Raw genomic sequence first — 12,256 nt, 5'->3', positions numbered from 1 at the left:
AACCCTGGCCCTTGTGCACATGGAGCAGATGCATGTTCCTTCATGGCTTAGGGCTGTAACTGTCCTTTCCTGAAAGACCACAACAGCTGATCAGGGTGCACATGCTCTAGTTTATTGATGAAACAGGAGTTGGCTAATGCTGCTGGTGAATTCTAGGTGCTGCCCTACCTAGTGTTCCTTTTCAAGACTAACAGGGTGTCAGTAGCCTTGGGAGATGTAGAAGAGGAGGTAAGCTGTGTCAGCCTGCACTGCAGAGTCTGGGATCTTGGTGACCTGGGCATCATCAAAGCTGTACCAGTGCTGGGTGATTGAGTGCTTGCAGAAGGCCGTGTAGTGGCCATAATCCAGATCTCCAGCATGGTTCTGTAACAAACAACACAGTCTGTTAAAACCAGACTCCTGTTCTGTCTCCTTACAGGCAAAGCTAGGAACTGGCAATGGTTTCATGTATGCACTTGGAAAAGATGGCACTGAGGGTTCTAGCCCCTTTTGGCATAGGGCAGGGAATGTTAATTCAAATAAATTCTTTCAACCAGAGTTAATGGATGATGATCATGCTTATTTATTTTGCAGTTATATTTGCAATCCAACTATTAGCCCTAATACAGGACACTATAAGAGGACCCCATTGTTGTGAGCTATGGCCTTATTTAAAACCAGGATTCATGCTGGATCAGCCTGCAAGTTTACTCTAAAGAGGCATTATGTCCCAGGAGAGCATTCTTTTAAAACTGGGATGTTGGGGAAGAAGGAGAAATAATGTCTCTGTCCTTCAGTTACGTACTGTTACTGGATTATGTCCATGGCTGGTAGAAAAAGCGTACAACAAAACATACATTAAATTATAAATCATTATACATTCAGTCCAAACCAACACAGGCTTCATCTGCTCTATGAGCCAGGGCATTCCCAATAAAAGCAGGAAGGGCAAAGCTTACCACTACAGCACACAAGCTGTACTCTGTATTGTTGTTACACGATGTGGAGATGTAGGGAGAGAGATCCAGATCGCTGAACGGATAGCAGACAGTGGTTGAGAGTTTCCTTCTGTTCTTGTCCTGCCAGGCAAACCTGAAATGAATTTTTGGACGATTTTAAATGACCCTCAACTTCTGTTTGTGTTGTGGTCATTGCTAAACTGACTTTCCTAGGAGGAGGGAAAACCAACAACTGACTGCCCAGCATTTGAAAGAAAGATCTCTGGTAATGTTGTGTATTGCAGTAAACTGACAGAAAATGCACCAAACCCTCATGACATGTTCAGCAAGAAAAGCAAAGCTCTTGCTTCCTGATCCTTCAGTCAAAGCCTGAAGTCATATCTGTGCATCACTCTCTCTGTGTCCTAAACATTTTGGACTGGACTGCAGTGCCAGTGTCAGCTCTTCTCTCATGCCAGACTTCATCCCTCTTCCCTCTGTAACGTTGAGTACATCACTGCACTTTTAAACATTCACAGTGTGGCCAAGAGCTGCAGTTGGGGACCACATGTCCTTTGAGAATATTGAGAAAAGCAGATGCTGAATGGAAAATAAAAAGAACTTCAGATAACATAGTTCTGGGAAGTCAAATCATCCCAGAGTAGTTTTCTTTATAGGTGGAAAGTTGTTAAGAAAAAAAATTCTTTAGAAAAAATTCAGCATCTGGCTATGTGTGGCTAGTGAAATCTGCTAACCCAGGTGCTCCTTTGCTGAGGCACCACTCTGTTTAGGCCTGATTTAGTAAAGGGATAAACAAAACCAGAGTGTCTCAACTGCAGCAGCAGCAAGCAAACCACTGTCAGTCCTGCTTTTGGAACCCAAGCCACAGGAACTGATTCACAGGGATCATTCAGGGACTGGATGAGCCACTGCACTGGGCTGTAGCAGTCACTGCCTGGTGCGGTTCTCTTCCCTCTGGAGAGGGGAACCCAAGTATAGGGAGAAATTTGGTGGCCTGCAGGACACAGGCAGAGCACCGTACATGAAATTCAGGAATGCAACTTGCATGTTTGACAGCTGTATTTGTGTAAATGCCCTTTTAGCTTTCAGGTATCCAAAGTACTAAACCCACTTATTTGCAGTGATTTGTTTCCATTCAGGCAAACACAAATGACTGTCCTTCATGACTCACATTGCCCAGGAGCTGGCCATGTCCTACCTCACTTAGACTATACCTCTTTAGATGAAAAATGATGATCTGTGGTGCCTTGGTTATGGAGGCTGTTACTGTTGCATCTTGGTTGCTTCCACACCAGTGGCAGTAGATTTGGTTGTTCCGAGTCAGTGTGTCTGGCTGAAAAAAGCATTCCAGGCAGTCCTGTCAAAGGAAAAAAATCCAATCATCACTTGATTGAACACATCTCCCTCCACCCAAAGAGGTGCTAAGCAATATAAGAGATGAATTTGCTCCCCCTAACTGAAGTGTGATGCAGCAAGGCTGACATCACAAATTCACAAGACAAAGCAGCCAGCATTGGCTTCCATTCTCCCCACCAAGGCAGAAATACTTGGATGATTGGAATAAAACCTTCACGGGTGCTATTGAATAATCTTAATATCCTTCATCCCCTGGCAACTCTTGAGCATTGCTCTTGTAACCTTACCAGCCTCCATGGTTCTGAGACCAGTAAAGACATCCCACTTCTCTAGGGACAGATCCAAGACACTCTGTAAGTGCCCAGGAGACCAAAGTAACTAAAGCAAGCCCTGCATTTTTCCAATAAAAGTTATTAGTCTAAGCCTCTACTCCCAGCTGAAGCAGAAAGCAGCAGGAAGGTGCTGGCTGTTGTACCTGCAGAGAGCACACTCTGGTGGAGGGGATGGGCAGGGAGAGGACGGTGAAGCTCTCGGGTTTGTCACTGAGGGCTTTGCAAGTCAGACACCTGATGGCATAACTGAGCTGTCCCTCAAATAAGTGTGCTACAATAGATGTGCCACTGCTACTCCTTGTGCTTGCTCCTGCAGCAGAGCTCCGTCTTTCTTGACTTGGCTATACAGAAGGAAAAAGATTGACAAAATGTAGATAAGCAATTGTTTTGTTAAGTGCCTTCAACTGGGTTTTAGTAGGTGCTGCCCACTCCCTGGGTTGATCAGTTGTTAGTCTTGCCACAGAACATGGCTCTAAAATGCTGTTACTTTACTTGATGGTTCATACATATAGACTAAGATTGATTCATTTTCTGAGAGAAAAGTAACAAAAATACAACAATTCAGACATTTGATAGCATTAATTGCTTGAAAAGCTCTTTATCAGTGGCTCTGGAGGGGAGAAAGTCATGGGTGCATGGCAGACGTGAAGTTTTCAGGCAGATGAGAAAGTGGAAGAACATTAACTGTGGAAGGAGAAAGGAGAGGCAGAGGTTAGGACAGTGAAGCTACACCAGCATTGTCATTTAGATGGGGCTGCAATTTGATGGAGCATTAGACAAGAAGCAAATTAATAATTGTGTGTCCATGGGTCTGAAATAAAGGTAGAAAAGGAAAGTTATTAGTGGCCCCATCATAGAGTTCAGAAGAGGATGATAGGCAATTATTACATGGAATGCCAAGTCATGAAATGCAGAGGAAACAGCTGTAGTTCCCAAAACACCACAGCTGGGCTCTCACCTGCTTGAAAGCCTCATGGAGGTCATCCAGCACACAGATGAGGAACTCCTGTGCATCATGCTGAGTCTTGCTGCTAAAAGCTGGGTGCCGCTTCCCAAAGACAGAGTGAAAAGCCTCAGGAGAAACAAAGTCAAACTCTCCAAGCCACATGTCAGACACCAAACAGCCAAAGGCAGTCGCAGGCTCTCCGATCTCCCTTGGAAAAAAGGGGAGAGTTTCAGGTGATGGATGAAAAAAGAGTGCCTGCCTTCAAATGGGAGCACAATACAGAAACTGAGAAAACAGATGCTGGTACAGTACAGCTTTGGCAGCTGTCACTTGGCTTGAGGGACTCTGCAGATCCCAGAAAGTGGTAGGAATCATGATCAAGACAACAGTAACAGGTATTACCATCAATATGGGAAGAAAAGTATCATGCTGAAGGACCAGCAAGGAAAAGGGCTGGGCTCTCAAAGGAGAAGGAAACCAGCTGGTGGTCAATCTGACTGGAACTGCCTGGGGGAAGCTGGCAGGTGCCTTGGACGTTCTCATGGCAACACATATCCTTTGGCAGTAAAATAGTGCCAAGCAGAGAGCCCTCAGTACTGAGAACAAACTGACTCACTGGTGCAGGGCTGTGTTCCACTTCCCTGAGAGGAAATACTGCACGAGCGGGGTGAGGCTGCAGAGGCACTGCAGCACTGCGTTCATGTAGCACGTGTTCTCCAGGTTCTGCAGCCCTGTGAGCCCTGGGTGCAGGCTGCTCATGTCCTCCAGCTGTTCCCTGGGGGAGTACTTCCATTTCCATGCCATCCTTCCACCTACTGTGAGGAAAATCCACACCAGTGGGAATCTAAAATGCTACGGTTTCTTCTTTAAAAATTACATTCACATTTATTTTCGCCAGGTTTATAGTGGCAAAGACTCTTCATCTTCCCCACTAAGCTCTTTCCAGTATGGTAAGAGACATCATTATGAGGTGTTATTAAAACACCTGAGGTTTTAAGAGTTATTCCTAAAATTCTATTAGCTCTTTTACTCCATACACAATTACTCAAAAACTACCACCACTTGTGAATAGCCATTTTTAGGGCAAAATGCTTAATAGTGCATATTACATTATATTTCATTTCCTTGGGTACAGTACTCACCTGTTTTCTAAAACCATATGTTGCAGTCCAGATGCTACTAGAAGCAGGTTGTTCTTCAGATTTTTGCTATAAAATGTTACTTAATTCATGTTAGGAAAATTTTAGTATGTTTGTTTTCTGGCTGCATATGTCTGTCCTGGACCAAAGCGTCCCCATCCCCAGTCAGCTGAAAGACTCTACATCACCCACACCTGCTCACCAATGTTGCTGTTCTTGTTTAGAGGCTGATGTTGTATTCTGAGGCAGGGCAGAGAACTCTAAACCCGCAGCAATCTCCGTAGAAAAAACACGAGCAGTGCCCTGTGTTCAGTCCCGTGTTCCATCCTGTCACCCCAGCACTTCCTGCCCCAGCCCCTTGTGATGTCACCTGGTAACACTGGCCAGGGAACACACCTGGCCAGACCTGCCTCTGTGTCCTTCTGTGCCAGCCAGAACAGAAAACTTTGGGAAGAGAGCTCCATTCCACTGGGCAGGGAACTTTGGCCCAACACCTTTATCCATGTTTGCTTACTTGGATTAGGATTTATTATTGCCATACTCTGCTGGAAGGGCAGTGATGACAGAGTGTTGATCATAAAGGGATGGAACTACCTCAAAACATCATAATGAATTAGCTTCTTGGTGTTATGAGGATTTTCCTGAGGGAAGAAAAAAAAAGTATGGCAGATGGCTTTTAATTAGCTATGTTAATGCAGTTCATCTCTAAATTCCACATGCTGCTGAAGAGCAGCAGTTTTTCCCTCTTTAACAGACAACCTGGAATGTAACAAGTACCCACAGAAGAGGCCCATGAAGTGATGTAAAACACCTCCTAATCATCTTGTAAAACTTCAAGGGATGTCTCCAGCACTCCTGGGACAGCTGTCACTGCTATTGACCCCTCAAAATCTGGTTCAGTTTTGTAAATGGAACTGGATATGTTTATTCCCACATTTTGTGCAATCTGAATCAAGACGTTGACTTACTATTTTGATGTAACACAATCCACAAATCCACATGGGTGCCACCAACTGCAAGCTCTGTGGCTGAGAATTAACTTGCCACCACTCTCACCACAAAGTAAATTATTGCAAGGAAAAGTGTTAATCAAGAAATATTAAATCATTAGAACTTTTTTCAGAGGCCTTGTTACATATTGAAAAGTCCTATTTTCTTCCCAACTGGTCTTTTAGGAACATTTAATATGAACTGATACTACCAAATCTACAGCCGTAGTCTTTTTCCCCTCTTCAAATTCCTACACTGTTAAGAGTTACGGCATTAAGTGAAATGCAACCACAATAATTTAACATGTAGGAAATCACTGTCAGGCATAAAAACCAAACCCCTCCTTTTCCAAACCACAAGGCTGCTGAGCAGCAGCTAAAAAACCAGTTCCCCAGGAACTGGTTGTATATATTTTGCCACAGTGAATTTAGGATTGGTTTTCTCTGAAATGTTTCACCACCTAAATACTGCAAGAAAGCAGTCAACAAATGACTTTTAATTAATCCACCAAAGTCTAAATTATGTAGCTTATTAATTTCTCTATAGGATAAATACCCTTTTAAATACCCTTCTAGTTGGAAATTCACTAAAGCCTTTCAGATTTTGACTAAAAAATAATCAGAGAGGGTTTGAATTATATCCCTCTATTTAAAAGCTAGGTTCTAAGAAGATATGCCAATACTTTTGTTCTTGAATAGTTATCAGAAGTTCCAGTTCCATCACTTTCCTCCTTTTTGGTAAAGAAAATTTATAAGCTAAAGGATCACAACACTTCCCTATTTATAGAACATTTTTAGACTGATGAGCTTTCAGCATCAGCAGAGGAGCCACACTTGATGTTCTCAGACAAATTGAATTCCATGGAATAGTTTTCATATTCCTACTGCCCAACATCAGCAGGATGTTGCACTGTCCAAACAGAGTCAGGCTTCGTTTCCAAACCAACTTGTTTTTGTTCTTTGCCACCACACTTTTCCAATTCCTTCCCTAAAGGGTACTTGACATTTATGATTTTTTTCCCAGCAAGTATGAGGCAGATCACTTCTGGAAGTTACACGTTTCTCCCCTCTCAGTCAGTTTAGACAAACACTTCTCATGTAATTCAAGCTGTAAATCACACAGAGTAAGCTACAGCTCATGCCAGGCAGATGTACAGAAATGTGAACAGTGGTAACCTCTCCAAATCTTACAGGCATTTCCCAACCACATTTGTCCCTTTTGGTCTTGAAAAAGCTTCAGGCCTGAGTCACTGCAAGACTGAGCAGAAGGAGCACTCCCCATGATCACTCACAACCATCACAAGGTGGTCACATCTGTTTATTTTGCTAAGAAATGAGTCACAAGCAGAACTACTGAGAGCAGTAACACAGCTACAAAATAACTGTGCGTAGTCAAGTGTTTGTCAAGAAACAAAGTTTCCCAGCTATTACTTGCAATTTTCTCAATATGTTTTTCTTCTTTCATACACTGAAATTCGGTCACATTTTCAAAACACCAGAGACTCCTCTAGAAATCTCTATCAATTTGCAGAGCCAGTCACGCTTACAGACTCAGTGCTGTTACTTTAGAAAGGTGCAAGTACATTTGGAGTATCTGCCCATTCCCTCCCAGCAACAGGAGGTGATGCAGTCAGAAGAATTAAACATTGTGAAGAGCTATTTTTGACTCATTTACTCATGAATCCCCTCACATGTGTTTGGCAGCTATGACAGTTTTCACTTTTTTACCTCCCTAGTTTCTGGTGTTGGCCCAAGTTGTGATACCTCAAAGGCTAACAGCTACTTTGATCCAGCGTGGTAAATTCTACTTTTCTGCATAAAGAGTTAAATTCACCAAAATAATCCTTCAGACTGAGACGGAGAGCAGAAGTCTGTAAACAAGAATAAATTTATTTTAGATTCTTTAAAGATTTAATGATATACAAAATGTATACAGTATTATATCCTTATAACATTTTACCTTTCCCCATCAAGCATAAAACACCATTTAAACAACTATTGTGTTCGTGCCTTAGGTCTGTATCTATAAGATACACTACTGAATAAAAAATTTATAGAGCTATATACTGCCCTTTTAATTAAAAATTACAAATTAGTACCTATGTAACAAAAAAAAAAAAATCGCAGCATGAAACTTCAGTTGGACAAAAGGTTCTTTTCTTGCTGAATGCTCAACAATATTTGGGACAGTTAAATTACATTTTATTGGCATGAAGGTGCATTGCAATCTCCCGTACTTTACACAATGCTAATCCAACCCTAGTCTCTCTTAAGTAAGTACCACAAATAACATAACATTAAAGATGTTTTCTACACAATTTTAAATACATTTACAAGTTATGTGTACATTCGGCTTCGATACACTGGTTTTAGGAGATCTTTGGAAGGCAGAACTTCTGAAGCAGTCACTACATACGTACAAGGGAAAGCACTTCCAACTTGTGTTCTTACAAGGCAACTTATTTGGACCAGCACAAACTAATTCTTCTATTAAATATGATTATACCAGTCTATCATGGCTTTGTTACTATTTGACAGTGACTTGATAAAATTGAAATGTGTAAAACAAGAAATTTCATTATGCACAATTCAGGCTCTTTTTCACAAAACAAAAGCAACCAAGCCCAGTTGTACAGTCATGAAGCTGAAAGAATCCTGATTCAGGAGACTCTCTCTCTCTTTTGGAACAGATCACGTTCCTACCTTCAACTTCAGTCTATTGGCATCCTATATACACCTCATTTGGCCCTGTCCTCTTCAAAAGGTCAGATTAAAAGACACCTGGTGAGAAAATATTAGTGGAACGCTTCCGAAAACACTCTAAGAATACTCCGGCTTTACAGAGGTAGGTGCTTTCTCCTGGTTTTGCTCATTGACAGTAAGACAAATGCCAAAAAGACAAATGCTTTACCTTAAAACATCAACTACCAAAATCCTTTTGGTGGAAGGCATATTTCCCACCACAGGACTACAGGAAGAAAATCTTCCACTAAACCAAAATAAAATAAAAAATAAAACTTTCTGCTTAAAAAGCCCCTTTAAAAACACATCTTAAATACTTGTCATTATTCCACCCTTAGAAGGATCAGCTGCCAAGCTGCTCTGTAGATGGTTATCACAAGGTAAAATCCTTAGAGTATGGACCAGCCAAAATTCCACTTATGAGACAGTAATCCTTGTTTTGACAAGTCTTTCTTTTCATTATAGTGAGGGAAAGGTAAGTGACAACTTGGTGAGGTTCCAGGAAGTTTGAGTGAAGCCACTGAGTTGGTCACATCATCAGAGCATCAGACGGATGGAATTGGCCGGATCAGAATCTTTGGTGCAGCTTCCAGGCTGAATTGTCAGTTCAGAGGCATCGTCCTGAGGAAATATGATCTTGTCAGGTGTGTAGTCATTCCTCTTCAGATCTGTACAGACAGAACAAAGTCATAATGATTACTATTTCTTGAGCTAGTAGAATCAATGGGTCATAAATGTCTAGCAAAGAATTGGATAAGCAAATGCACTTTTGAAGAGGAATTCCAGGATATGCACTATCAAAAAAAGGGATTTTTTAATCATAGGTGCAATCAGAAGCCTAAAGTCAAATTATGTAATTGCTGTTTATGACTTGTTAAACTTTCACAGCATGCCTTGACTGTTTCATGATGTATCACACATCATCTCATGACATCAGTGTCTCAGAAGGAGGGTCCTGCAGCTCTTACCAGGAAGTTTCAGTTTCCTGCAGCAGGAATTACAGTGGTGCTTTGCTCTGAAGTTTTTTATTGCATCCTCTCCCAGATTGGCTGGCCCAAACACCATATCATATGACCTTGGAGACAAAGTGCACATAAACATCACTTGGCATGTGTTCTCTTTCCAGGGAAAGTTTTATGTAATACTTTCAGTCTTTCTTAACCCTTACCTTTTTTCCCCAGCTTTTATCACAGAGGGATCTGTCAAATTTTCACCAACACCTTCAGACAGCACATGAAGAAAAAGTTAAATCTGATACACTTCTGATTACATAAATATATTAATATTAAAAAGCCTTGGAATCCTTAGCTATGACTTCTCAGCTTTTCCAAGAATAAAACCAGAAAAAACCCACAACAAACACAACCCAAACTAAACATGATTCTCTACCCTTAGAAAATTGCTCCTAAGCAAGCACTTTGTACTTCTCAGATTTCTTCTATCTATTTTTTGCATTTCCTAGCTTGAGTTTTCACCCATGAGCAAAATCTTCTATACAGTTCTCACTGCCAGAATATCTGGCACAGAATTCAGGATAAAACCAGCTTCCCACATTGGCACTACACAAATGTGCCAAAAATTAGCATTTTTTATGGCACATTTCATTAGGAAAATGTATATATTTATAGTTTCTGTGTTGCTGTAAGATGTAATACTATATTAGAACTAAAAAGCTGGAGCACAGGTCCTGTGAGGAGCAGCTGAGGGAGCTGGGGATGTTTATCCTGGGGAAGAAGAGACTCAGGGGAGACCCCATTACTGTCTAGAACTACCTGAAAGGACACTGTAGCCAGGTGGGGGCCAGTCCCCAACCAGCAGGATAAGAAAATGGCCTGAAGTTGCACTAGGGGAGGTTTAGGTTGGATATGAGGTAAAATATATTCACTGAAAAGGCTGCCAAGCCCTGGAACAGCTGCCCAGGTAGTGGTGCAGTCACCACCCCTGCAGGGATTTGAAAGCTGTTTGGGGTGGCCCCAGGGCACAGGGAGTGTGCTGGATTTGGCAGTGCTGGGTAAAGTTGGACTCAATGCTCTTAGAGGTCCTTTCCAATCTTTATCATAATATGATGAAATAAGGAAATCATAGATCCTAACTAACTAGAAGAAGCAACACTAAATAATCCTTGTTGTTTTTTACAAACATACAAATTCTTAACAAAATGCTATCAAAAGAAAAACCCATAGACCTTGGCCCCAATGCAAGTTTCAAAGTCAAGGCCTTACCTTGCAGATCTAATACCAACAGTTCTCCTCTTGTATACTCATAAGTCCAGTGGCTGAAAGCCAGCATAACCTCCTCCAGCATGTTAGTTGGGATTATTTCATCCCCATTATTGTTATTGTATTTTCTAAACTCTCCAGTCATGCACTCTTCAACTGCAAACCACTGGCCAGCAGAGTGGCAATATAACAGGAAAACTTCCAAGAACCTGGAAAAAATACACTTAATTAATATAGTTCCAAAATAGGGATCTAGCATTACTATTAGATTTTTATTTGATCTACTAACAATTTAAATACTTTTAAACTATTACACAAAGCCATTTAGATTATTCCACTAGATTAAAATCAGTGCAGAAAATATGAGGGGAAAATACTGCCAAGGACAGTTCTGCTTGCCACATTCACAGCAATATTCCAGGATATGTCTACATATCAGTATCTTAATATGTGATGCATCTATTAACATCCTGTAGGCATTGCCCTGAGCCAAAAGCATGCAATATAATGGCAGCTTAAATACACTCACCTTGGAGAGTATGGGATGGATTTGGGCTTCATCTGGTTGAATGCAAAGGTGAGCTTCTGTGCTGCTCTCTGCTGCTGAATTTCCTGCGAGTCAAACCCACACCTCATTAGCTGCTTAACAGAACAGGGACCAGCAGTGGGAACAGTGTCTATTCCCCCAAGGCAGAGTAACAGATTACTTGCTTTTAAAATTATATCTGTATTTTAAGAATTTGAGCTCTTTGATTAAATAAGCCATCCTGGAGCAGAATTTTTAACCCTTTTGCTCATACAGAACCCCAGACTAACTTTTTTTCTTATTCTAATAAGTATATACTAGTTTACAGGTGAGAAAATAATTCCTGTTTAACATACAATGCCTGCCCATGTTTAATAATTGACAAAGACAGAACTTACTCTCAAGCACAAGTGCAACACAGTGTCTTCCTTATAAATGCTTGACCAAGTGTTTACAACTTCAGGAAGAAAAGACTTGATGATGTAAAGATGTCCTGATTTCAGGATATCATATTCTGACCACGTGCACACAACTTTGAGAGCTCGGCGTAGCCCTCCTCCCATCTCCTCTTTACTTAAGAATTCAATTTTAGCACAGAGCCCCAGCTGTGACCAGGAGGACATGCTGTTGTTCAGGATGCTGGGAGAACTCTCTTCAAGGCGATACACAGTGACTGGTTCACCTGCAGACAGCACAAAAGCCATCACTGAGCTGAACTTGCCAGGTTTGAAATTAAAAGCACTGAAAACACACCACTTCTTACAACAAGCTGCAGTGTTAAGTCAGTACAAACATCTTGAATTAACAAAAAATTGACCCCTCTGCAGCTTTTTTCACAGAGCTGCAAAATTTGTCCTCCTATTTAGACCTATTAAGGACGCTGTTCAAACAGCACTAAGAACACTGAATAAATGTTTAAAGTTCAAACAAGTGAAGACAACTTAAAGGAATCCTTCCAGAAGAGTTTGTTATAAAACTGTTAGTACAATATTCCCATCACTATAACACCATTTCTGAGGACAACTATAATTAAATCTACATTTCATAATCAAGTGAGTTGCCCTAGTAA

General features: G+C 41.2%; 2 protein-coding genes across 2 annotated transcripts in view; both read right to left on the bottom strand.

The window, feature by feature from the left end:
- Positions 1-198: 198 nt before the first annotated feature.
- USP50 (ubiquitin specific peptidase 50) lies at positions 199-4,376 on the bottom strand. The gene is made up of 6 exons (XM_058811088.1): positions 4,189-4,376; positions 3,571-3,780; positions 2,770-2,962; positions 2,153-2,295; positions 939-1,071; positions 199-363 (listed from the first exon to the last, which is right to left on the bottom strand). Exons 1-6 carry the CDS (start codon positions 4,374-4,376, stop codon positions 199-201), a joined length of 1,032 nt encoding a protein of 343 aa, XP_058667071.1.
- Positions 4,377-7,572: 3,196 nt separating this feature from the next.
- TRPM7 (transient receptor potential cation channel subfamily M member 7) overlaps positions 7,573-12,256 on the bottom strand; it is a 51,120-nt gene continuing 46,436 nt past the window's right edge. The window contains exons 35-40 of the mRNA XM_058811789.1: positions 11,586-11,869; positions 11,191-11,273; positions 10,665-10,870; positions 9,611-9,662; positions 9,411-9,517; positions 7,573-9,110 (exon numbers count right to left, since the gene is read on the bottom strand). Coding sequence (XP_058667772.1) covers positions 8,980-9,110; positions 9,411-9,517; positions 9,611-9,662; positions 10,665-10,870; positions 11,191-11,273; positions 11,586-11,869 — 863 coding nt within the window. The 3' untranslated portion in view covers positions 7,573-8,979. The remainder of the gene's footprint in view (positions 9,111-9,410; positions 9,518-9,610; positions 9,663-10,664; positions 10,871-11,190; positions 11,274-11,585; positions 11,870-12,256) is intronic.

The sequence above is a fragment of the Ammospiza caudacuta genome, chromosome 10 (genome assembly GCF_027887145.1).
Source record: "Ammospiza caudacuta isolate bAmmCau1 chromosome 10, bAmmCau1.pri, whole genome shotgun sequence".
Lineage (NCBI taxonomy): Eukaryota > Metazoa > Chordata > Aves > Passeriformes > Passerellidae > Ammospiza > Ammospiza caudacuta.
This window is presented reverse-complemented; position numbering and strand designations above follow the sequence as displayed.